General features: G+C 42.4%; 1 protein-coding gene across 4 annotated transcripts in view; it reads left to right on the forward strand.

The window, feature by feature from the left end:
* The window catches only part of kirrel1b (kirre like nephrin family adhesion molecule 1b), a 106,863-nt gene that overhangs the window by 43,556 nt on the left and 35,367 nt on the right, over nt 1–27,940 (forward strand). For all 4 annotated transcript variants that reach the window (XM_061731876.1, XM_061731877.1, XM_061731878.1 and 1 more), the window contains exons 2-4: nt 18,469–18,618; nt 25,703–25,852; nt 27,480–27,637. In XM_061731876.1, coding sequence (XP_061587860.1) covers nt 18,469–18,618; nt 25,703–25,852; nt 27,480–27,637 — 458 coding nt within the window. The remainder of the gene's footprint in view (nt 1–18,468; nt 18,619–25,702; nt 25,853–27,479; nt 27,638–27,940) is intronic.

Here is a 27,940-nt window from a genome sequence, read left to right on the forward strand (position 1 = left end):
CTCTTAAAAATCACTATTCTGAAGTTAAGTTTGATCGACAGATGTATCTCTGAGACATGCCGCAGCAGCAAGCCTTCAAAACCGTAGATATCAGGCAAGTAAACAAAAAGCAAGCAAGAGCGGGGCTTTTTAACTGTAAAAGTACTAGATTTACATTTCACAAGCTTGCCTTACCACATTGTTCTTAAATTAAGCATTAGACAGGGGATACGGAGTTTCCCTGAACTATAACTCTACATCCCAGATGTAAAATACAAAGTGACAGAGTCCAAATTAGCGCGTAGAGACCTAAAAGTGCTTTTTTTTCTTCATATTTTACATTCTTTGCAATATCAAGAGCAGATTTTCAAAGCCTGTCGGAGCTGAGTATCTTGCAGACACATCAGAGGAGGAAAAAATGATGGATGTTGAATGTTTCGGGGCTGTGAAGTGTAGACAGAAAAGGGCCTCCAACACGCAGCTTTGGCAAGTTTTCAGCTCCGTTATACATATGCATTAAAAAGACAAGAAAACAAGAAAAATGTCATGAAGCTGCTGGGAAGCGATTTTTTATTCTACTTTTTTTTTTTTTTACAAAATCGAATGCAGATCATGTTGTTTTCATCAGCTGCACATACTATTAAACGCTGAGTTTTAATGGGTAAATTGTGAACTTGTCCGTGAATGCAATCAACTTTATTTATTTATGTATTTATGTATTTATTTATTTATTTATTTATTTATTTATTTATTTATTTATTTATTTATTTATTTATTTATTTATTTATTTATTTATTTTTGAGGAAAACATTCTGTACTGCAAAAATGCAGCTGCAGCTTTTTACATGGAATAAGCATCACTTTTTGCTTCCTTGTTTGTGTTTTCACAGGAAGGTCACCGATTTACACAGAAGCGGTTTGGTGTAAATCGTGACCTCTTCCAAAGAGTTTCTTAACCTGCAGACCTTTCTCTTTTTTTTTTTTTTACTTCTCGTAAGCATAATCCTTGACATTTACATTCAGCTAGTGTAGTTTCTGGAAGGCAGCCCGGTTCTCGATTCTGCTGCATTACTGTAATAACTCCATGAAAATTCCCTGTAACTTATTAACAGAGTGAACTGCAGGAACATCTGCGTGGCAGACAATGCTCCCATTTCACCCAGTGACTCTTATTTCCCCATCATCGCCATTATTATCAAAGCATCCCTCATGTGCTGCTGATATTTTTTTTCTTTGCTGTTCTTTTGATCAGAGTTCTGCAACAAGCGTATTTCTCTCTCTGCCGTTTCACTTCACGGCAGAATATCATCTCTTCTCCCTCAATGTGGTTCACATCAACAATTCTCATTGAAGAGGAAATCACGGCCATTGCTTTAGTAAGGTCGTTAATTTGGATAATGACTAATCTGCTCCTGACTCGATTCCATTCCTCTGATCCGACATCCAGGTTGGAGACGGAGGATGTGACTAATGATGTGGCTGCACAGCAGTCTGGGAACGCACAAGATTTACACAGAAACACATACAGAGACGCAAGAGTTCTCTTTAATGACCTAGACGTTTGACATTGACATTAAATTCCCAATTAAAAATGGGAAAAAAGCACACATTCTTCATTCCAGATGATTTTTGTGAATTATTTAAACAAAAAAACAACATTGATTGATGATGATTCAACTTAATGCATAAAGATGGACATAATGTCAATGTTAGATTTAAACAATAGACACAAAAAATAAATGGTTTTAGATTCAATCAAAACTCTTTTATTCACATTTTTCATACAGCATCAAATGAAAAGTTACCAGCTCCGAACGTGAGTAGAAACTCTGCTACTGCAAATTGATGCTCTGCGATACAAAGGAATTTACCTGTGGTTGATGGGATTTATCGGTCCAGGAGGTTGTTTTAACTTGCGCTTATTCGTGCGTATATTAAAGTATCGGCTTATAAAGATCCCTTCAGGTCAGCGCATCGTGGATTTTGTCATCTATCTAAGTCAGCATATATCCCCGCAACGTCCCAAAGATGTTTGTGAAACTGTCTCAAATCTGAATCTTTGTGTCCTAACATGTGACTTTTTGGCTTTTGGACAAAAAATACAATATAGCGTTACACTCAAGGCATTGTTTGAAACTCTCTCTTAAGGAGTGTTTACCACATTAAATTCAGTTCAATTCAGTTCGGCTTAGTCATGTAGTGCCAAATCACTACAAATGTAATTTAAAACCTCTTCAAGAATACAATTAAACTCATTCTAAATTAGTCCAGTTAATACAAAGCCAATTAAAATAGATAATTGCGTTTAAGGAAACCATCAGATTACACAAAGGCTTTTCTTTGATGCGATCCCTGTCCTGTGCAAACACCAGGGGACTGTGGGAAGACAGAACTCCCCTTGAACAGTAAACCTCGGACGGAGACAGACTCAGCAGCGGTGGCCAAGCGCCTCAACCAGTGGGAGGTTGACAGGACCCCAAACTGGTCAGGACACACCTGGGAACTAAGTCAGAGATCATGGAGGGTTGGTGATTTAAGATGCAAATTCCTCTCACAGTCAGCTTTTCTTCATCCGTCAATCTTCAGTTTCATGTTCAGACACACCGTTTGTTAAGTACAATAGAACTCTACCCATCTGCTAAAGACAGAAAACATGCTGGACATACAAAAGAAATTTCCTTTAACGTAGTTTTATTTGAAAGTGGTGCTAAGTCAGCAGTTGCAGCGATCCAAAATGTGCTGCTTGTCTAGTTCACCTGACCTGATAAAAATCAGTTTAACTCGACATAACTTAAGTTAGAGTACCTTCATAGCCTGTTTTCTACATAACTATAATCACTATTTATTTATTTTACAGAAAAGTCCCAAAAGTGCTCAATAGACTGCTTTACAGGCTGGCACCGTCAAAGTCTGCGGACATTAGAGATCATGACGGTCTTAGTCAACATTGTCAGTTGATACACTGTCAGTAATTATTAAAGAAGAGATGAAACAAAAGTACAATTATGAATATTTAAAAATGTGAAGATATTACAGTTTAATGGTGATTTATTATTCATTTTACCGAGTATCTGGAGATTTAAGCTTTAAATGAAATGTATTCATATCATTTTCTGTACGTGTGTGCCTAAATCAAGTTTATAAACTCTTTTCTTACTTCATTTGAAGCAGCAGAAAGGAACTTTTTTAAGAGTTAGCTCAGAGAGCCCCCCTGTCTTGGAGGTTCAGTCAGCTGTGCGTGTTCAGCCCTGTGAGACAGAAGATGCACAATCGTGGGAAACATCGGCCTTTGTAGCTCCAACACGGTGGTCGTACGTCGCACAGTGAGACAGGGCAGAACTAAAAGATCAAACCCTCTTGCAACCAAACACCGGCTGTGACGGATACCGAGCAGAGCCAGAAATCCTAGGACTCCTTCGACCTACTCACCAATTAATTTGCAAATCGAAATTACATGTTAATGCGACCCAGCGCAAATCATTACACAAAAGATAAGTGAAACATAAAAGAAAATCAGCTTTTTGAGACTCTGATACTCTGAAATCAACACTATGAAACATCACAAGTTGTTATCTGCAGCCTGAATCCCGTTGCAGCGTACCACATGCTGTCTTTACCAAACTGACATCCAACTTCTGCTAAATTATGACCGGACACACGTTTTACTCTGCAGATTACTTTTTAAATAATTTTCGGCACACAAAAGCTACTAAAGAGAGGGTCATTTTAACTTTTTGTTGTTTACTCTTGCGCAAGGTGATGGCGCGACCTACGTCCCGCTGCATCGGGTGGTAGCCTGCAACACGAGGGGGCATCATCGTACACACACTGCTCTTGGTGTCTTAACCACGACTGAGCAGATTCAAGTCGTACAGTGTGGTTTGAAATGATCGTATAAGATCACCGATACTTCCTCAAGTCAGTCGCTCTGTAAGCTAGCTTCATCATTGTTGGTGTTTGACTTAAAATAAAATAATAATATAACATTGGTCCACTGGGACAGGTGTCCAAACTTAGTTTTCTTGGTGTTTGCTCATAGTAGGGATGGAAAAGTAGTGAAATAAAAACTAATATTCTAATGTGATTAAAAGTCCTTTATGCTGCTTTAATATTCATCTGCTTGAGTTCAGCAACCATCTGGTGTGACTTGGGACTAAGACTGATTCTAGAGAGATCACATTTTCACAGATATGACATCGGTAGACTTAAGAAATGAAAAAAATATCTGCAATGGTTACAAGAAACCGGTTAAAGCTGGAAATTTACTGGTTGTCTGTCTTTTTTGTTCATTTTTGTCTTTTTTGTTCATTCCAAAAACCTTGGAGAAAGCCAAGACTGGTCAAAATGTCCCCATTTGCAAGGTCTCTAGTGAGTCATCACGAAGATAGAAGTACAAGGAACCAAACACACACACACACACACACACACACACACACACGTATGTATTCATCCATGCACTTGGTCTAATTTTTATTGAATGCAACATTCACAACATTGACCTGCTCAGTCATTCACTTCTGGGCACCAACACACACACACACACGCACACGCACACATTGCTCTCCTCTCCTCACATGCTTTTTTTTAACTTTGTGCTCATGTAGTGATGTTAATGCAAGCAGGCGTGTACAGTGTGCTTTAACTGTGGAGGGAGGGTGTGTGTGTGTGTGTGTGTGTGTGTGTGTGTGTGAGCGTGTGTGCACGTGTGTGTGTGTGTGTGTGTGTGTGTGTGTGTGTGTGTGTGTGTGTGTGTGTGTGTGTGTGTGCAAGCGTTATGGGCTCATGTAAATGTGAGTGTGCACTCATTTGTGTGTCCTTACTGCTCTTAAAAACCAATTAACAGAGCACAGCAGCAGTCACCCCCTCCTCTAAATGAATAGGTGAATTAAACATCACCAGGACCAGATGGAAAGAAATCAGAGAGAGAAAGAGAGATGGATGAATAATTGAAGACAGAGGGGATCATAAAAAAAGGGGGGAAATAAAAATGAAAATAAGAGATGAAATGAAATGTAAGAAAGCAGAAGTCAATTAGAGAGACGGGGAGAGCTGCGGGGAGAAGGAGATAGGAAGCCAGGGCCGGGATTGCTGCCAGTTTGTCTGTGTGTACTTTTGCATGCATTTTTGTTCCTGCGCAAGTGTGTGTATATGTGTTTCCAGCCTGTTTTCTGGAAAGAGTCAAACCTACACAACCCAGTTGTTTAAAGTGCACAGCAGAATAATCGGGTTGGTTGCAGAACAGTGATGATTGAGCACACACTCTTTGACAAATCTAAACCTCAGCACAACTTAGACACCATTCTGTATGCATGCGTGATTCTGCTGTGTGTGTGTGTGTGTGTGTGTGTGTGTGTGTGTGTGTGTGTGTGTGTGTGTGTGTGTGTGTGTGTGTGTGTGTGTGTGTGTGTGTGTGTGGGTGGATTTGTGTGCATAATAGCGTGAGAGGGCGACCGGGAGCCAGTTTACCAAAGATGATTTGTTAGAATTGCTGCCACACAGATCACAACCCTGTGGCAGGGTTATATTTTCCTTAAGGTGCAATCTATTTTCAAAATACTGTAAATGCAAGCGTGAGAAACGATATTTTTAATATTTGCAATTCTTTTCATTGTAATTGTGTAGTTTTAAACAAAGTACTATTGCTTTCCCTATTACAGTGGTATGTGCATGTTTAGAGGAAGCTCTGCACAGCAGAGCTATGTTATTCTTCCTGTCACTTTCCATAAGGACATCATAATAATAATGCGCTTATCAGTATTTGAAGCAAAGTTGATTAACAATTTTAGTTTAGTTTTTTTGTAATGTCAAATGAGGAAAGGGAGGTGCTATCATACAAGTGCTAGGGAGTTTAGCTCTCAGGTAAGACCTTTTATACAACTTTGAGGTCCAAAAAAAGTGATATTTGACTGAGGGTACACTTAATTGTTGGTCAAGACTAATGTAAATAGAGCTGGTGCGGGGTGGCTGGTCATGGGTGGGGTTTGTTGATGACAAGATGAGGATGTCCACAAGCTCCTCATCCTCAGAGCTTTGGAGCCACAAATCGGCATTTGTATGTAATCTGAGACTGGCTACTAAAATGATAGACCACAACTCGGGCCAATACCAAACTGAAGAGCCTCAAAAGGAAGTTCTTTGCTGCCAACGAACACCACGGCAGGAGTGGCAGAGGGAGACTGCTGGTCATATTTGTGCAACACGATTTAGGGGAGGTCACCACGCAAATCGCGTTGTTATTCAGCATGGATCCACCAACCGCTCCATCTCCTGCATCAGCCAGCTCATCTAATGTTGGTGAAGCCAGCAAGGCCGACCAAATAGGTAGTGGGCCTTCGTGTTACGTAGTACCACTCAATAAAGCAATAACTCAATAACTAAAAATGCCAAAAGCCGACTTCCTAAATCTATCACCAACGTTACGAATCTTCAAAATACTGAAGGAACTAATAAGTTCCTACCAGGAGTGGAGGTGCCGCTGTCTGGCTGGGATGTGGTTCTGCCCAGTCCTCAGTGCGACCCAAAGCTCCAAGTGCTTCTGAACGCTTCCTGTTTGGCTGCATTTACAATATCATGTGTTTACCCAAAAGTTTTTTGATTGCCAAAACAGACTTGGTGCATGTGTTTAGCAGAGAAAAACAGACAGCTGCTTCTGGGTTGCTTCTGAAATACACTGCAGCACCTCTAAGGGGCCCCTTTTAAATGGCTGGATACCCCATGTCTGTTACCCCACTTTAGCTGTTCACTTGTCCTTTTTACATTAACTGATACGGGGCAGGGTGTCGAGCTGGTCCTCCAAGGGCACACAGGTCTACTCTGATGTAATTAGGTGGGCGCTGGATGGGATTGTTGGTAACAAGATGACGAGATCCACGAGCTCCTCATCCTCAGGGCGACATGTTACAGGAACCATAATATGCAACTGGCTACTAATATGACTTTGCGCGAAATGAAGCTCAGGTCGTTAAGAATTTGAAGAGCCTGAGACGGTAGTTCTATCCATTTAATGACCACAACATGTTCTGGGTCTCTGGAAAGCGCCTAGAGACAACTTTTGTTCTATTAGACGCTATACAAATTAAAATTGAATTGAATTGAATTGAACAACAGCAAGAGTGGCAGAGGAGGACTGGACTGGTCATATTTCGATTTGTGCTAGACGCTTTGGAGGGGGAGCTGCTGTGCAAACCCTGCTGCTATTTAAGGTGGGAATGGATCTGGCACCCGCTCCATCTCCTGCACCCAACGTTGCATCAACCAGCTCTTCCCATGCTGGTGACGACCACCCAGCATGCAGCAGGGCCATCATGTCACGCAGTACCACTCGATAAGGCCTTCTTTTTTTTTATATCTTCTTATTTCACAATCATTTTCACAATTCACATTTTCACATTTACAATTTCTATTTTACCCACATCCCTCCCCATAATTGCCCAGGAGAAAAAAAAAGAAAAAAAGAAAAGAAAAATCATACATTAAGGGAGAACAAAATTAAATAAATATAAAAAACATATGTAAAAAAAAGAAATATATCTATACATACATACATACATATGTAAAAAGAATGACATTTGATCCAAAAAGAACTTGAAAGTTTGAGGGGAATCATCTTTCCAAAGTAAAAGTATACATTTCTTAGAGAAGTATGTGATTATAATTAATCTCCTGCTTTTTTCCGGTCTAACTGAAGATCAGGTGTATCATTTAATAAATACAAACTGCAGATTAACTCAAAATTCATTTCTAAAACTGATTGTGTGAAGCAATGAATTGATTTCAAGAAACTTATTAAAATATCACATGAGTGATCCCTGAATACTTATGTTGTGTCTTACACTTGCCGCCAAAGGTTCGATCACCATTGCAAAAAGCAAAGGTGACAAAGGACAGCCCTGCTTTGTCCCTCTAGTTAAAGAAAAAAAGTCAGAGCACCTTCCATTAGTTATTACTGCAGCTTTTGGACAATTGTAAATCGTTTTGATCCATTCAATGAAGTTAACACCAAAATTAAATTTATATAAAACTGAAAAAATAAGGCTTTCTGATTGCTCTTCCGTCCTCTCAACTTGGCTCCAGGCACCGGGGAGGCGTTTAGACGCCCTGCATTTGCACTGCCCAGTGCATGTTAAACACCAGCTCTTCGTCCAGGGAGAGTAACGGGGCATAATCTAAAAACGTTTATTGACTAGAGTGGTCGCGGCTGGTGTCGCGCAGCCGGACCGTGTCACTTCCCCCTCTAGTGAGACCCAGGGGCTGCAGCTGATAAGCATGTAAATTCAATTGTGAAAATGCTGCATCACTTTTATCAAAATCTCACACCTACAGTACTCGGATTGTTAGAAAAGGCTGAAAGCTATAAGAAGAGAACATTTCAGGTTACTGTTTTCTCAGTTTGCAGTGTCATTTTGATTCCCACAGAGGCGGTGATGTCTGCAAGAGCGACTTACTTTGAGATTAAAGTGCTCGTATGGTCGAGGCTATGTCCACACTAGCATTACTTTCAACTCCACTCCACTCCAGCCATTTCACAACCTGAAAATGGAAACATCTTATCTGCTGCAGACTGTCTCACTTTGTAAATGCAGTTGTTGTTGCGGTGTAATATGTATGGGGAAGCAACGCATAGTTACACTGATTTGCTTCATGATATGCTGTTCTGGTATCTTCCTCTGTTTCGCTGATATGTGACCGTCACCGTGTGATAACTCGTGCCCCTTGAGGAAATCGTAACAACAATGTAGAGATGTAGCAACAAACACCGGTAACGTTGTTGTCCTTGGTATTAGCTGCTATGCTGCTATCCTAAAGAGCATGCAGCACTCGTGTGCACATGTCGGATAAACATGTGAAATGTGTTTACAGCGGCGTGATGTGGATGTGGAGTGTGTTGAGTGGTGGAGCGTGGTTCTACTGTGCATCCACACCTGCACAAACATCCCAATCATTAAAAGGTAATCATTCCGGGATATTGCATCAACATGTTACTAATTTCCCTGTGCATTTGAGTGTGTGTGTGTGTGTGTGTGTGTGTGTGTGTGTGTTTGTGTGTGTGAGAGAGATTTCCAATAACTGCCTGCTTTGCTCAGCATCCCCTCTGTGGTTGGCGTCACTCTGCTCCTCTGTGCTTTCCTGCTTCCTCACCACAAAATTGAACAGAGGAAGGCTGTTTTTCTTTTCTTTGTTTTTTCGGTATTACTAATTTATATATTACTGCAATTGATGGAATATAAATTGTGATTTAAGTTTTCACTCTCTCAACAATTACTACAGCAATATAACCAAGTAAAAACACGTAGTTAGTCTCATTCGGGTTTTGCGCCCTGAATAATGTGCACACTTCAGGAACAGATGTCACTTGTCCATATGTTAGTGATTCAGTTATAGAAGCTCATGTTTTACTTTATCTAAAATTTGAAGGTCCAACAAAATGCAATTCTTATCCCTATTCATATATATCAAGTACCACAATAGAGTTGATTTACTCTCATCGCCTCTCAAGAACTCTCTGGGTCAGTTAGATCGCGTAGGCTAAATCCCTCTATTTTCTATGTGCACCAGTGAGCATCGTGTGTGTTTTTTGTTCCTCAGATTGCTTCTCACTTTGGTCCGCTGTGATTGGCTTCCTTCCTTAACCAATCAGACATGTGACCACCAGTCACATGCCATAGCAGCAGTGACAATTGTATGGTTGTTTCTTTTTTATCTAAATTCCAACTAAAGGGGGCAGGGCTGACCCCGAACTCAGGATGGATGAATGAGTTTAGAGAACCAACCTGCAAATGCACATTCGGTAAAACTGTAATTTTGGACAAAAATAAAAAGAGGTTGTAGCTCCTGGTATGAATTTTACTTCAAAACGTTTTTATCACTTTCACATTTGCACACCTATTGATAGTCTGGCAGCCTGAAAACAGTATATACAGGTTTAGGTCATAATGTGGGAACATTTCAACATTTTTATGTTAACTTTAATGAATGCAACATGCATGTTTCCTATTGTCGAGCATGCATTTTAGATGCAAGTTAGGGAAGAAGATTAAGTAAGGTCTACAGTATGTCCTATAAACAGGTCTATGTGTCACCTCTGCATGGCAGTAGATGACTCATGATCTGGGCTTCTGAGCATACTGAAAGACAGGAAACAGGATTAAATGACACAATTTAAAGCAAGAATCACACCATACAGCATTTGCTCTGCAAAAGTTGCTTTTGTTTACAAACAGATGTACAGTATTGTGAAACATAGTAATTTTACCAAAAAGTAAGCTTCACACCTTGTTTATATCTTAGTTTTCCTAAACGTTGTTATACTTAAATTAGTGTTCATTCACATTCATGCCCAATCAACTTTTCTCAGAAGTGATTGTTGTATGTTGTTTTAAACATACAACATAAACCGCTTTTCATGTAAAATGCATACGTTGTGTTCTAGGCTGCAAACAAAAGGCAACAGCATAAAAAAAGAAATCCTTGTAGAGAATGGTCTCCACTTCATGCTTTGATTTTAGGAGTGTATATGATTTATTTTGTTTGTCACAAAATTTTAAATGTGGTTTGAAAATATGCACGTTAGTTGTGCTTACTTTTAATGTGTCTGCATCTCGTATGTGTAGCTCTTCACAGTGTCTGTATCTGTGTCTTTCTGCATCTGCACATTGGTAACTTTCCCTGTGTGCATGTGCAAGTGTGCGTGTGCAAGTGTGTGTGTGTGTGTGTGTGTGTGTGTGTGTGTGTGTGTGTGTGTGTGTGTGTGTGTGTGTGTGTGTGTGTGTGTGTGAGAGAGAGAGATTTCCAATAACTGGCTGCTTTGCTCAGCATCTCCTCTGCGGTTGGCGCCACGCCGCTCCGCTGTGCTGCTGGAAGTGTTGGTGGAGGGAAATAAAGGCAGCGTTGGATGGTGAGGGGAGACTGGGAAATCACGGAGCTTGTGTTTACAGCAAACACCAAGCGAACTGGGACACACAGAGACAAAGTTATGATCTGAGTGCTTGTCCCTCTGTGTCGTCCTCACTCAGTCGTGCTCTGTCTCTCTCTGTCTGCTCCCATGTACATCTCTGTCAGATAAATGCTGCGTGCTTTGGAGGCATCAATGCTGCATAAATTATATTTCCAAAGCATCAGATGAACCAGGCAGCAGTAAACACAGCATCTCTCAGGACTGATGCGGTTGCTCATCATGACCAACGACCAACCAGCTGGATGCTGGATAATGACCTTTGTTAATGAATAACTTGCGGGGCATACGACTTCTAGCCACACTTTTTTCAAATCGGTTGGCATGAAGCCGAAGCATTAATGAAGATAAATCAAAAAACAAATCTTGTTAAATGAAACAAGTGGAAGTTCTTCACACCTTTGTGCTACGTCTGTTTTGTAGGGGAGTATTTCATCTCTCCAGTCTCTGATGTAATTTGCTGACACTCTCTCATGCCAGCACTTTTTTTTTTTTGCATTTTCATGTCTTGCTCCAGCAGACGTTCAGACCAAAAAACAACCCCAGAGTATATTTGCAAGAAGCTGTGTTGATGGTGAAATGCAGTTCAGAGGCCAGTTTCATAAAAGATGCGAGTTCAAAGGCTCCGACGCTCATCCCAACCCTTAACAGAGCCCTGCTTCTGTTTCTCACTGATTTACAACCACTTTTGCATCTTATACTTGCGAGGCAATTCTTACATAACCAACCGGTAATGGGGATAAGAGACTGTAGGAGCGAGACAGCGCTTCTTAAAAGTTGCCACATTTTCTTTGAAATTAACTTGAAACTGATGTTTTAACATAGAAAAGATTTGTCCCGGGTTTAATCCACCTTTAATTCACCCGATAACATCTGAGACAGGCCGTAGACCACCGTGACCCAGGACAAGACGGATGGATATACAGAAGGAGGGTTGGCTTTCTACAAAGTCGAAAATCAATTGTTTTGTATATTTTGTTTGTCTATTTAAATGTCTCTGCAAGGACAATACTGGCACATATTTGGCAAAAATGGTACCAAAACTGTCCATCCAGAGAGGTTTCCTCACTGTTGCCACTTGCGTACACCTCTTGTCGCTTTAATTACTAAACTAATCACAACTGCTCTAATTCTAATTTAACAGCTCAAAATCCTTCGTAATATCCCAGATATTGTTTTTTGCGACAACACTTTGTTTTGGCAACATTTTGCAATTCAAAGTTAATTAAACAATACTGATACCTTTTAGATTTTTTATTCACCAAATATATACAAAAAAAAAAACGTACTTATTTTTTTCCTGTGTTAAGTGTTTTAATCTTTGGTTTTTATTCATTTTCCTTTCTCTCTCAGTACGCTCTTAACACTTAAACGCTTCCTCTCTTCTTTCTTTCCTAGATAAACATGTTTTCTTTTCTTTTATTCCCCCTTCTACATTTTGCCCTTTGCTGCCTTTTCAAAGATGGCAAATATATGCACACGCATACATGGCAGAACAACGGCGGATGTGAGCCCAGGCATGCGTGTAAACACAGACAATGCTCTCCTGTACGCACACAGACACGGCCGGCCCTCTCCGGCCTCAGAGTGGTGTGTGGTCGCTGGAACGGGAGCGAGCAGTTGCCCAGAGGCAGAGCGGAGACACGAAGACAAGGGTCGGGTCAGCGTGGCTTTTCTTTTTTTCCTTAATTCGGGGATGGGAGATCGGGAGGAGGGCTCAGAGGATGAATGCTGCGGGCTTTGGAAGTCTGGAGTCTAGGGTTACAACCTCACAAACCAACTGTTCATTTCGGCACAGCTTCGGTGTGCTGTCAGGAAATTGTATTTGGCCTCTGGCAGCCGTTTTTAGCTCTGCTGTGAAGTAGCGGAGGCCGTTTTCCTTCGTTCATTAGTGAGTACTGTTACCATCCCTAACGAGATCCAAGCAGTTAAAATGTCAAACAACCTCCTTTCTTTACAAAAATGACTATTTTCCATATGAGGCTGATTTCCAACAAGAGCAATGCAGGATATCTTTGATTTGATTATATTGTGTAGTGTTATTGTTATTGTCATTGTGAGTTTTATGAATACCTGACACTAGGGCTGTTCGATTTTGCCCAAAAATAAAATCTCGATTTTTTTCTCTCAAAATCCGATTTTCGATTACGATTACGATTATTTTGTGAATTGACAAAAGGCAAAGAAATGATTTCAAATATGCTGTTTTTTTATTGAACATTTGCCCCATTGGGCTTTAAGTGCAAACTTTGCTCTTATTAAACCAAAAATGAATGAATAAAGTGCAAAACTCTGTAAAATAAGTTGAAAAAAAGTTTTAAAAAATATAATAAAATATAAAGTTTTATCTCTGAAAAAGAAAATCAGCAAATCAGCACTTGCAAACATACAGTAGTTATAAGACATTTTCTAATTAAACTAAACTGGGTCTTTGCATGCTAAATAATAATGCAACCCATGAAGGAGGTAGAGGTGTGTAATGGGGCACTTGTCGCAGGTATTGAGAGGTATTTCCATCAATCATTAATATGGTATCAATCATTAATATGTGTGCAGACAAGGTAAAAAAAAAAAAAAAAAGTCGAAAAATCGATTTTACGATTTTCATGTTTTAACATCGTTCTAATTACATAATCGCGATTACGATTTAAAATCGATTAATCGAACAGCCCTACCTGACACACTTAGCTAGTTTGTGTTTTCGCTTTTTCTTTCAGATCTTTAACTTGAAAAGGTTGGAGCTGCTCTGACAGATATAAAGTAACTTAGAAAAGAGAAACCTCTGCGAGTCAAAGACAAGTGAGCTGAAGGACTGGTAACAAACATGGAGACAGAAAAACATTGTGGTTATGTGTTAATGATCAGGATGATTATTTATAACTTAACTTTTTTTCTGTCAGCAACGACAGTAGACCGCTCTGCTCGCTAGGAGATGGGAGGAGTGAGGCAACTTTGTGAATAAAGCCTGAAAAGGACAAGAACAACAAAAACAAACCAAATAGACCAATGTGACGGTATCAAAGCTATAATATTTTGGAGCCATGGCTTTTACTGTGGAGCTGCGTCGTCTCTACCACTGGGTCATTATGCAATGATGGTGAGAGTGGAGGAGAAGACTAACATCACGCCTCAGGGGAGCGTTGCAGGGATGTAAAGGTGAGGAGAGCAGGAAGACATGAAGAGCATGAAGGAGACACCCGTAGCTGGGAAACGCTGTGGGGAAAAGTGACATAGATGAAGGGTGAAATGTTCTAATGACAGAGACACCTGAGTAGTAAAGGCTCAGTGAGGTGTGGAGGAAAATAAAAAACACAGAAACACAGGGAGAGGGAAAACACAGATATAAATGGGGGGGGAAAACCAAAATCTGACTGTGCACTTCCTGACCGAGGACCTCCCGTCAACATGGGAGCCAAATGTAAGTCCCTGTGGCCCCGAGAGGTTTCTGAGAGTAAAACCCTGGCTCTCTGGTTCTAGATTTACACTACGGTTGTGTTTAGGTTTGAACTGGTGAGCACACTGACTTCCTGCCTCAACTCTGGCCGAGGCGGGTTCACCCTCAGGACTACATTACCCAGTGTTTTATGGGTGCTTGTGATCCTGTCAGGGTCCGTCATGGACTCCGGGGTTGTGTGTTTGCTGTAAGAGCAGATAGTTTAGTCTGTGGATGGGCCCACTGAAGTCTGGTTGAGGGGGCCAGAATCCATCGTTTCCACATCCCGTCATGCACGGAGAGGGTGTGAAGTAAAGTCTGTCATCCACACCAATCAGCAAGAGTCCACTGCATCCTTCTGCAGCAGACAGCCTGCAGCCCACACATTTGTATCCACGCAGCTCCAGCGCATGGACAAAAATACAGCAGACAAAAAAGACCAAAGGATTAATGTGGACGGTTGTTATGACGAGATGCTTTGGAGGAGAATGGTGTTATTCACGCCTCTACAGTGCTCTGTAGACTGATTACATCTGCATACAGGGGTGCTTTGCTGCCGCTCACCCGAGAGGGAGTAACAGTTTAACCTCCTCAGAGTCTCAAATGCTTAACAGATGTGGATCTGGAAAAGTTTGCGGCATTCAGATGTGATGGATAAGGTTAGAATGAGGGGCTAGTGAAGGTATTGTGTCTATAGAGGAAATTAGTGTGTGTGTGTGTGTGTGTGTGTGTGTGTGTGTGTGTGTGTGTGTGTGTGTGTGTGTGTGTTAGAGGGAGGAGGGAATAAGGGGGGCGGGTACCCCGTAGGGTTAATTACATCTCTGTTCCCTGTCAGTGTCGCTCTCTCTTCTACAATCTGAGTCCTTGCTGCAGGCTGACGGGCCACACACACACACACACACACACACACACACACACACACACAGTTAAACATAAGCACATTCACAAAATCACACAAATATGTTCATAAAAACTCATAAAGCACAGATACACACCAAAACATGTGTCTATTATGCTACATAGACACAAAATTGATCTGTTTTTAATTTTGACTGCCATTCACAACTTCATTCACACACACACACACACACACACACACATGCACAATCACACACACACACACAATGGTTCATCCCAGGAGAGAAATGCGTTGTTCTGTGCAGAGTTACACATGAAGAAGAAGGCCTGTACTTGTAATAGCTGTTAATTTTGCATAAATCATGCACAACATGACCCACATGTAAATCACTCATGTCAGCAGGATATCACTTCCCAGCAGCTCCTTCTTCTTCTTCTTCTCTGAAGGGAAGACGAGCAGCTTCAGTTGTCTTTGTCTGCAGTCTCAGCTGCTCTGCTTGTCTTTCAGTTCTTGAAGTGAAAGAAGGAAAGGACACGCACGCAACAGTGCTCAGAGGTTTATTATTTTACAAGCAAGCGTTGCCATTGGTGCAGACGATACTTCAATACTTAAAACTGCAGCAGGATTACTGGTAGAATCCACTTGTGCATCTGAAAGTATTATGTGAAAGGGTTAACCACCAGTTTGACCAGGAACCTGCATGTGACGAGGTTGAAATAAGAACGTGTTGCAGTATCGGGTCAGATGGGGCCAGATCTCCGTATTGTGCCACAGCATTTTCCATTATAGCATTTCCTTTACAACACCAACATCTCCTTATGAAGGCACGTTTAAAGGTGTTACAGCAATCATTCACATCATAAAGTCCACAGCTCATCTTGTTACAATGCAATGAACTTGCATCCTGGCATTTCGATGACACTCGCCACCAACTTTAATCATTTTTTTGAGATCAAGATCCAATGACATCTCTGGAAAACTTCACACTTCCAATCTGCGGCGACCCCATCCCACAACTCACAGGGATTAAAGAGTCTTGTCAAGTTAGAGGACAATAATGACCTTTTCAATACTGTATTAAATGAACTGTCATATTGGTGCATGTGAGCACAATATTTCTTTGTTGATAGTTAAACGTAATGCAAAATGTAAGTATATAATAATTTGCCTGCAAAAATGTAGGCACATCACTTTTGTCGATCCTTGAAAACATATAATGTTGCAATTTTTAGTAAATCCCAGTCATGTTACGGTCTTAAACCTCAATCAGTTCTGATAAACCCATGAACTGTACGGAAATGACTGCATTTATTTGTTTTTCAAAAGATACGGGCCTTAAAGATAGAGCTTTTTATTGAAATTGGAGAGGTGCAATGGAGAGATGGGGAAAGACGAGGAGGAAACGGAGTTAGCTGGCAGCCTGTGACCGCTGCAGGTCATGGTGGGGCCCAACAGAGCTATTAGAGTCCGTCCATATTGGTCATGAGGACTAGCAAAAACAATCCATGAGAAAAAAACGAAATCTGGAAACATAATTCCTGAGATGAGACTTTAAACTTTAAGAAACTTGTACTATTTTGACCCACAGGACATGGAGGTCCAACGTGCAGAATCTCAGTGTGTGAATATTCTAACCCAGCTTTAAACAACATCTTATCTTGGATGACAGCTGCTTTGTTAACAAAAACAGTGCTTGAACACTGAATCTTCAACGGAGGTTTAGCCAGAGCCATGCAACGTTCTTTAACAACAGCGAAGTGCTTCAAAATCAGATTGTCTCATCAACTTCAAATGGAAAACACAGCGATCAGCTCGCAGTCACGGCACTTGTCTTCTGGAGTCAGAATTCAGAGGAAACGATAAAGAAACATCAAAGCGCTTCTTGGGAAGATCGCTGTTTTCTTTAAAGGAGCTTTTCACACAAACAACACGACAAGCGTAATCCTCCTGACAAATCAGTAAATCTCCCTGTTGTTTGCACCTTTATGTCTGAATCCCGCTGAGACGTGTCCCCGAGAGCCGCAGTCTCCTTTATTAACCAGTCCGCCTTAATTAGCTAATAGGATTGTTTTAACCATGATCCAAGAACAGAATAGCCCACGGGAAGACAGACACCAACTCCGTGGTGTGTGTGTGTGAGGTTGTGCATGTCTGCATCCGTGGAAAACTGAATGTGTATGTCTGCTCTCTCAGTACGGGATTCAGTATGCAACTGCACATTTGCATTGATCCAGTGAGAAGTGTGCAAATGTGCACAAGTGCAAACACTTGCTCTGATTCAACATTGCATGCATGCAGGAGCCTCTGTGTGCATGTGTTTGTATGTGTGCTCGTGCTCCGTCTACGGCGGCAGAGACTCTCTGCGCCTTAATTAACGTGCCTTCTTGCAAGACTTTCTCTGGAATATGAAACAATTTTACCTGATGATGCAAACGGGTGAAAACAGCGCCGGCTCCGCGCCTCGCCTCTCTTCACCTAACTCTTTCTCTTTCAGCGAGAGCATTAATGAATGCTGGGCCGACACTCGTAGTTTTCATATCTGTGTGTTTTAATGGTGCTGCAATTGCCAGAAGGCTTATTTTGCTGCAGGAAATATGCATGTCTATATGTGTGTGTGTGTGTGTGTGTGTGTGTGTGTGTGTGTGTGTGTGTGTGTGGGGGGGGGGGGGGGGGGTGTTTAAGCAAATCCCTTTGTGCTCTGTGATGAAAAAGCTGTATCACAGCTTGGCAGTGATGTACTTGCCACACAAAAACGTCCTTAGACATACATGCATGTGCACACACACACTCCATCCACACACACACACACACAGAGGCCTCAGTGAAGTCCAGGGAAAAACTTGAAAAGTGGGCAAGAAAGGAACAAATCAGAAGCAGTAGACACAATAAACTGAGCCTCTAAATCCAGCAAGAAATCAAAATGATTAAAAGGATTTTAAAAAACGTTACAGTCTCATGCATCCCTCCTGCTAGCTGTGGACATGTGCATGAATGCAGGCACTTCACTCTCCTGTAAGAGAAATTTGAACAATAAAAACCCATAATAAAAAAAGGCTATAAAATTACCATATACGCAATAAATGAACACAACAAAGTATCCCGGTAGTCATCGTATGGGCAAGCGTGAGTCAATAAGAGCAGAAATGGATGCTGTAGCTCAATACGGAGCCGTAAAAGATGGTCAGGGTCAGGCCGCTGTGGAAGCAACTTAAAATTGATCTCCCTCTCTCCGTCTTTCTCTTGCAGTGTGGTGTGTGCGATTCTCCCAGGAGCCGGCCGACCAGTCAGTGGTGCTGGGGGAGCGGGTGGTGCTGTCCTGCGTGGTCTTCAACTACAGCGGCATCGTCCAGTGGACCAAGGACGGCCTGGCCCTCGGTGTAGGAGAGGGTCTCCGAGGTGAGGAAGAGCCGGGGAACTGTGTTAGGAAAGAAAGAAACCCAGCTGGAGGAACAAATGGAGAAATAACTACAGCTTCAGGACAGTTTTTGACGATAAGAACCCTGACAAAAAGCTTTTATGGTTGAAAAGAGTTTTTTTTTTTTCAAACATTAGGTAAATGGATACTGTACCATGCAAGAGAGTTGAGTGTGAAGCACTGAGAGGCGTGTGAGTGACAATCTGGGCAAAAATGAGTCCTGTATATCATGGTGAATTAGAGAAAATCCCTTACACTGCTGACAAAAGCAGACACACATTCGCATTTACATTTTAAGCCGACACGCATTTCCAGAATGGCTTACTGGGAGTTCAACAGTATCACTTCCCTTCAGAAGTGCGGTAACACTGCATTCAAACTGCAAAAGGAATAGAGCTGAAGGGTCAAAAGCCAAAGCAAAAAGAAGAGAATCATTTTTCTTCTGAAAAATGTCAAATGAAATGAATGAAAAAGTCAGTCGTGGAATAAAATCAAGTCAAATAAAAACACTCCAGTGACCTATCCCCCATCATTTCAAAATGATATGAAAAAAAGATTTTGACCTTCTTCCAGAATACCAACATCAATATCTTAAACTGCAGCTGCATGTGGGTACAATTCTGTTTCTGAAATGTATCAGGACTTTAAATAATCTGTGAAAGTTAAATGTCCCTTAAAGGAGCCCAGAATCTCACCTGCATGCTAATTATTGGGTATCTTAAGAGTTCCACATTTAGCGTAATATGAGTGCTTCATGGTCATTATACTCTTTTGTCTCCTTTTTAATGTGTCTGTTCAGTTGCAGCTTCTGTTGTTCAGTGTGATTGTCAAAAACTGCACATTTCACTTCAGGAACTCTACTTATTTTTCCATTTATTGATCGATATCTTGATTTTGCTACGATTGTTTTTATGTCTCTGCGCTGCGTTAGTTAATGAGACATGTAAATAATGCCGCGTTCCATTTGTCCTCGGAAGTGGGGATTTCCCAGTTCCCAGTTGGATTTTTCAACTGGAATGCCCCTCGAAGTGGGATTTCCCACTGGGAAAGTGGGAGAGTCTTCACCACCCCCGAGTTCACATTCCAAGATGGCTGCCCCGGTTGTAAACAGTAGAAGAGAGCTCTGTAAAAATTCGTAGCACTTCATTCTAGGTTTGGTCACACTAAATCAGTCGTATACAAGTATTGTTCGGCATATATGTGCTGCTATAGTGTAATTTACATTTTTCATGTGGTATATGCGAACTACAAACGTTTTTTACCTACTTTGTAACTGGAACGCTGATAACTCGGCTGTGACGTCATTCCCAGTTCCGACTTCCGACTTCCGAGGTAAATGGAACGCAGCATAAGACTCAGCTTATCTGTGACATTTTTATTTATTTTAGTCCGTGTTAATTATGAGTATTTCAAACACAAGTATTATGCTAAATGAGTAACTTTTCTAGAAGTTTCTACTTTGCGGGGTACTTCCTGCCATAGCAAGCACTACAGTATGCTGAGGCCGGTGTAGGCCGACGCAGCTGTAGGCAGATAAATTCTGCTGAAATCTGGCAAAAACCACAGATGCAGAGGCTGAGAGACGGGGAAGGAAGAACAAGAAGAAGTCAGGGGGAGTATCAGTAGTGAAATTGAATGTGCTTCTCATTTGCGGGGTAGCAGACTGTTCGTAATGACAGGGACTGTGCTGTAAGCGGCGAACGGAAAGGAGGCGGCTTGTTGTCCCAGCCAAACAAACCAGTGCTGCACCTTCACTCATAAATCCTGTTAAACAATTGAAATCGTACTGTGCAACTATTTTCAGGGAGCTTTGGCATGTTATCATGGCGGAGTTTTCATTCTCATCTCTGAGACACCATCTCTGCCATTGCTTGGTTAGACATCCAAGCACATTCATTACAACCACAGGTGATGTCAACCTTGCCAGCAAGTACACTGCACCTCTCATCCTTGCCATGTATGTGAGCCGACCCAACAGACAGGAGATAACTTTACAACCTGCGTGGTCAAACTGAGGCTGCACAAGGCTGCCTTCTCCCCTCTAGTCCAGGAGGGGTAAATGCTGTACAGCTCTATCGAAGTGTTTTTACCGAAAGGGGGGAGCCACTGCCTCTCAGGAGTTAGATGAGATGGTCTGAGTGGGCTTATGAAGTTCTGCACGGTTATATACAAGCATGAGCCCAGTGTGATCAGGACGCTGTCAGTGATGGTTAACTAAGGACATCAAAGCCCTCCTCAACCTCTGGTCAAGGTCCTTCATAGCCAGGAAGACGGAGATGCAAGCTGTGCAGAATGAAGATCAAGGGGATGGCGCGTGTTCCCCTGCTTCACGATGAACCGACTCTGCACAGGATCTCCGTGCTGGGAGGAAAAAAGACCTGTTATGAGTCAGTGGTCAGTACCTCTGCTGACTCAGTCTTCGGGCTGATTGAAGCATAAGAGAATATGTTATAAAGACAGCAGAAGCACCACTGAACACCTCAGGAGGTCAGGTGTAATATGAAGATCAGACTGCATATAAGGGCTTCAGCGTTATTAGATGTCAAATCTAAATCATGTGACCGATGAAGGGACCTTATTTCAGCAAGTCGTCAGAAAACTCACAAGGGGGAAGTAAATCTTGGTCCCGGATGTGTCCAGCTGATCAAGACGGACTACGTCTCCTGGCGGTGGGAGGAGCGCTCGGAGGAGCTCCTGAGTCCTTCTTCATTCGTCCATCAAGGAGGCAGAGTTTCACAGGAAGTTAAGCTCTTCGGTGACAACGCGCTGCGTCTGGATGCCATCCTCCCCGAGCTGCCGAAGATTCTGGACAATGTAGCATCGGGGGCGGCTGACAGGCCTTTTCATCTCACGTCGAGGTCGGACAAGCGCCAGGAGCGGCAGACGAGGCAGCGTCCTGTTATTTTAGGAGCGTCCCACTGCTCAGTGTCCGTCAGCAACCATGAGCCAGGTTGCTGGGGAGCAGGATCCAACAGCCTTTTGAACTTTTACATCAGGAAGTTTGGACTCGGTCCTGCTCATGCCACCTTGGAGCAGTTCTTTACCCCTGGAAGTGAAGTGATGTGCTCTGTTTTCTTTAGGAAGGTTTATTGGAACGTTAATTGGCCTCAGCAGGACTGCTTGTTTCATTTTCAAGGTAAAAGTAGGGAAAGGATGTTCTCTTTGTTTGGGGAAGATTGTGTCTAACGTAGCAGATGTAACGACTCCCAGTCCTTCACTGGGATGCTTTAGGATAAGACAATGCAAAACCTGACGCAGGATGTTCAAACCAGAGTCGGCTGAATCCCAGCATATAGGAAATAATTGTGCCAGACGCTTTTGGTGAAGTGGGAGTCCATTTGGTAGGGGCAATTCTCCATTGCTCTCCTCCGTGGTCGTGAGGTTTGAGTTGAATCTGAAACCGGGTAAGGAGCTGTTTGGAGGACGGGTGGAAGGGAGCTGCTGCTGAATCATGTTTGATGAGCCAGTTGAAGTAGCATGAATTGAATAGGATGCCTCTTGGGCAGCTGTCACTGGATTGTTTGTGAGCTGGTTTTCCGCGATAGGCACGGAGCACAGCATTTATATATGTATATATGTATATGTAATTGACAACCATTTCATGAGAAGAGGTGAAAAATATTTTAATTGCAACTCATGGCCAACAGTGTATTCTCAGTATGGATGTGCTTTACGTGAGCTTGTCATAGATATTTCCTCAGCTTTACTCAATAAACTGCCTTTGAGAAAAACTTGGGCATTAGCACTTTAGGTCTCCGCATGAACACTCACATACTTTCAGCTTGAAAGCACTCATTGCTTTTCTCAAAGCGGTGTAAATTCATGCACAAAGATACGTGCAGCATGGCATACAAAAACATCACATACCCATCCACCCACACACTCATCAGCACCAACTACCACCCACACACACACACACACACACACACACACACACACACACACACACACTCATGCAAAACCACTGACGTGCTGGCACAGTGATAATTTGACATGTGATGTGAATCTTGTGTTTGATTCAATTTAATTCGTAGGTTCAGTAAAGGTCAGCACGTCTGTCTTTCTCCCTTAATTTCCTGCTCTTCCGTCTCTAAAACACCTACACCATCACTTGCTTGTTTCCATAATTTCCTGTATCGTTTTTATTTCTTTCGCTCCTCTTTGTCCTCTCTCTCTCTCTCTCTCTCTCTCTCTCTCTCTCTCTCTCTCTCTCTCTCTCTCTCTCTCTCTCTCTCCCATCCATTCCTTCTCCTCCTGCTCTCCGTTGGTCGGTTATGCTCTCATTGTCCTTGCTGCCTCTTGCAAGCATGGTCCCGCCGACAAACACGTTTGATGTACATGTACTTTTCTTTGTCTTCCTCTTTCCAGCTGCCCATCACCCCTGTGCTGGTGGTTTTCTGTCTGAGCTGTCATTCCTACTCTCATCCCTGACACATGTCCTCTCATCTTTTGCTTCTTGCATGCGTGTCGTGTACTTGAATGCCGTGTCACATCCGGGGCAAGTCTGCACCGTGATACCACTCGGACCAGCAGGTCCAGTTAACCCGCTCTGATCCAGTTACTCCACGTGTATGTTTGCAGTGTGTTAGAAGTTTGCATGATTACTGAATATAGGGCCACTGTGCACTAAATTCATACCTGCGGTTTTCCACACACACACACACACACGCACGCACACACACACACACACACACGCACACACGCACGCACGCACGCACGCACGCACAAACACACACACTCACACAGAGACACACACACACACACACGCACACACACACACACAGACACACACACAGATCTACATTCATTCACACACCAAAACAGTTACATGGTTCAACATATAAATATGGAATAAATGCATTTTTAATCACTTTTAATGAATGATCAATGTGCAGGATCATGTTTGGCCTGTATGTACCAGTCGATACCTGAAACACGCTCATCAGCTCGATACCTGCAGGCAGCAGTGGTGGCAGTTTATTGTTCTTCCTCCCCCTCCCCTCTGTGTTTCTTCTCCCTCTCCCTGGGGTGCATTCACCTCTGTGGTTGCTATGCTGCGAGGTGTTAGAGTGGATGATGTAATCTCCACTAATACTTTTGTCTGCCCCCCCCCCTCACAATCCTCTTTTTTTCCCTCCTCACCCCAGTTGCCTGCCTCCTCGCCTGCCTCTGCCATCTGAATACATGATGTCATGTGAGGATTGAGCGCGGAGGATCAATGAGTGCCCCCTAGTGGGACGTCACGCTCAATTATGTCTTTGTCTGAGTGGCGAGGGTTCAAACACGGAGGAAGGGGGGGGGCGCTGCCTGTAGTCCTGCAGCTTGTGATTCATACAGGAACTGATGTGGCGTATTGGTATATACAGTGACGTTAGATCAGTGTTTTTACAAAAAACCCTGCAGGTGTTTATCTCTGTGTGTGTGTGTGTGTGTGTGTGTGTGTGTGTGTGTGTGTGTGTGTGTGTGTGTGTGTGTGTGTGTGTGTGTGTGTGTGTGTGTGTGTGTGTGTGTGTGTGTGTGTGTGTGTGATGTCTGCGTAAGGGACACTCCATTACAGTCTCCAGATGATGAGGTTGATGCAGAAAGGTCTTAAAACCATCTGAAGTCGTTGCTAAATGTGATCCGTCTGGCAGCGCCCACAACGCGTCCCATCGGCTGTTCTGGTCCATTTTACATGAACCTTTACTTTATGCTGCACAAATATCAGGTATCAGCAAAGGATTGTTACCTGATACACATAAGAAGGATACAGGAATGAAGTCTTTGCCATTGAAATTGTAAAATAAAAACAACAAACATAAAAAAAACATCAGCTAGACTTTCTTTACTTTCTCTTGTTTCTTAACCTCTTTGCACTGGATATTATAGGCATCATGAAAAAATGACACTGTAAAGCATTAGCTTGCCAAAATCCATCTTTCTTCAATCATCTTTTGGCATCGTGTGCTGTTTTGTGCATTAATGCTGCCAAAACAGAAGTGTGAATTATCTTTAAGGTTCATTGTTTTGATTTTCATTGTGACATAAGTGGCATTTGTCAGTGTACGTGTGTATTGTAGTTAATTACAAAGTAATCCCTTGCCCTGGTGATTATATCAGTTATTGATGACTTATTAGGTATTGTTGATGCCTAATCATCATTTAGGCGCATCCAGTCTTCCAGTCTCTTCTGCCCATCTTTGCTCATCGAAGAATTAACCTTCATCACCGTTTTGCTTGATTTTTATACAAAACACTGTGATTTATTTTTAGTAAGGGGGGGGGGGGGCAAACAAACTTGTTAATTGTGTTTTTGATCTCGGGGTAAAGTGACCGGGATGTCCACTTCTAGGAGGAGCGCAGCTGCCTTGAGTATTTTCCACTGGTGAACAATATTTCTTTCTGTACAACGGTGGACCCAGAATTGCTTGGAAATTGCTTAATAGGTTTCTAACCTTTTCCAGATTGACTCAGAACAACAACGACTTCTTTCAAACCACTGCTTCAGTCGTTCCCTTTGTGTGTACGCTCCTGAATGGTTCAGGCAGGAAGAACTGCCAAAACTTTGACAGGGTTTGCACACGTGCTGATAATCAGGTCACCGGGGGCTGATGGAGATGCTAGTTGCAACTCATCCTGCCAAAGCGATAAGGGGCTGCTCGATATTACCCATGATTCTTTTTTTTGTTATTTTTGGCTGCTTTTTTGTTAATTATATCTGTATTTATTTGATAACCAGAAGTTTCCTTTCTCTCTAGTCTTCACGTGAGAACATGAAAGTCGGCGCTCAGTATTTCCTAAACAAAGCCATTATCCTCAGACGCTGCACATATATATGTTTTTGTGAACACGGTGCCATAATGGTGATTCATGAAAGTAACATCAGGATTTAATAGGTTTTTTTCTTCACTCCAGAAACCATTTCCAAACAGTTGCATTTTAGATATTTGAACAACATGGTGAATGAAGCATGACTTGCAGGGAGTCAAAGGAGGAATTTCAAGCACAATGATCACAATATGTCTGTGTGTTTTTTTCTGTTACTGGCTGTTTCCTGATTCCAGCTGTGTTGTGTGCCTCCTGTAGCCTGGCCCAGGTATCGTGTGCTGCGTGCGCTGGACACCGGCCAGTACAATCTGGAGATCTCCAATGCTCAACTCTCCGATGACTCTCTGTTTGAGTGTCAGGCCACAGAGGCGGCGCTGCGCTCCAGGAGGGCCAAGCTCAATGTGCTCAGTAAGTAAACTGTAAAACATCTCATACCTTTTACCCCTTTTACCTTTTAATTTCCGTTGAAAGAATATTGGCCAGGGCAGGATGATGGTGTAGCGGTTAGCACTGTTGCCTAACATCAAGAGGGTTCCTGGTTTGACTACAGGAAGCCTTCTCGCCCACAGGGGGCCCACGGAGATAAAAAGGACCCCTCGTGCTGCTCAGAGGCGATTCTAGGGTCTGTTGGGGCCCTAGGCAAAAATTTCTAGGGGGCCCCTCAAACCAGCGTTCATCACCGTTATGTTATAATAAACTGACACCAACGAAAACTTTATGAAATTTATATTTATTTACACACTGCTAATTTACACACACGACACTGTGTATAGTTTTTTTTTTTTTAAGGAGGAGGATGTGGTCATTGCGGTTACCACATTTTGAGATCTGTACAGTAAAAACAGCCTTCAATACTTTTTTAGTCCTCAAAACCCCTGATAGGAAACACTTTTGTAATAAAAGTAATTATTAAAATAAAAAAAAATAAAACATTTTTTTTTTTTTTTTTGGGCCTCATGGGCCCAAAAAAAGGCAGGCAACTTGGGGCCCCAAGCAGTTGCCTGCCTTGCCTGTTCACAAGCTGCGCCCCTGGTGCTGCTATAAGATTTAAAAGCACAGGTTTCCAGATGCTCAAGTGTCTTGATCGTGATTGTTGCTTTTCATTCTTGAAGTAAAATTACAAATAATTCAGTTGAAATTTTGATGTGTGGGGAAAATAAGTAATGGGACTGGAACAGTCTGCTGAAACGGTGTATTTACAGTGTTTACGGTGTTTTTAGCACATATTTTTGTATTTTGGCTCGCTGTTGCACATGGTGAACTGTGAAAAGGTATTGCTCTGCCCTGTACTCATGGTAAAGCCAGGCTCCCACTAGGTGTGGACGCGCCGTGGAGCGCTGCCATTCTAGTCAATGAGAGCGGAAACCCCCGCAACCCAGCTTAGAGGCATCCCAGAGGCGACTGTCTGTTCTGCTCTTTGACGAGTCCGTCACGTCAGACACAAGAATGACATGGACAGTCCCATTTAAAAGAATAAAAATAAGTTGGCTTGACTCATACCTTAATGTTGCATTTACCCGACAACTCCGAGCATCAGAAGAGGTTTCAACCAACAAGGAGACGTTTCTTTTAGAAGACAAGAAGCGCATTTTATTTGACCCCACGTACCATTTTTACGTGCATGAGAGCAGAAAGAATGAGGCATAGTTGTAACTTGATCGTGAATCCTTCAGGTAAACTCATTATGTCATGAATCACCCTGAACAGGCAGCGAAACTGGACTATTTACTGTAGTAGTGTAATAACTGGAGTATTTACTGTACACTCCTGCTGGAACCCTTGCAATTTGGCATATTGTTTCAATCATGTACACAAACATGTAAATTAAGCTCAAAATCCATGTTGTATGGACTCCAAATATGCCAGCATCTGTGTCCTTTTTATACCTAGAATCTTGAAAACATCTTCAACATTTAAAAGAGCTTTTGCCTTGTTCTCCTAAAACTGCACAATCTCTGCAAAGATACGGTTGCTCTTTAAGCTTGAGTGTGCTTGCTTTGAAGTCAGAGTATGGATTTGTGTGCCTGCCCTCCAGTCCCCCCCGAGGATCCAGTGGTGGAGGGAACGCCGGAGATCTTGCTGATGGCTGGAAACCCGTTCAACCTGACGTGCATGACCCGCGGGGCCAAGCCTGCAGCCCACATCCAGTGGACCAAGGATGGAGTCCCCGTGGAGGGAGCCTATCACTCCACGGTGAGTCTCACACGCACACGAGCACATGCTGGGTGGTGGCGTCTGCGAGTGCATGGGCGAAAGGCCACGCTTCACAGCGCGCACATAAAACCATAATGAGTTTAATACAGTGAAATTAGATCTGCACAATGTTTTCTAATGGCTTTAAAAAGGCTTTGCAACACAGATCCTAATACTCACAATCTGCTGCTCGACAGCATCCACCCTGTTTGCTTTCCCGGTATTCTGTTGGCAAAAAAACTAACATCTAAGCAGATGGAGATTCTTTTGAGTGTTTTCAAATACATGTTTTCATTTACTAAT

Source organism: Cololabis saira, chromosome 10, assembly GCF_033807715.1.
Source record: "Cololabis saira isolate AMF1-May2022 chromosome 10, fColSai1.1, whole genome shotgun sequence".
In the NCBI taxonomy this organism is placed as follows: Eukaryota; Metazoa; Chordata; class Actinopteri; order Beloniformes; family Belonidae; genus Cololabis; species Cololabis saira.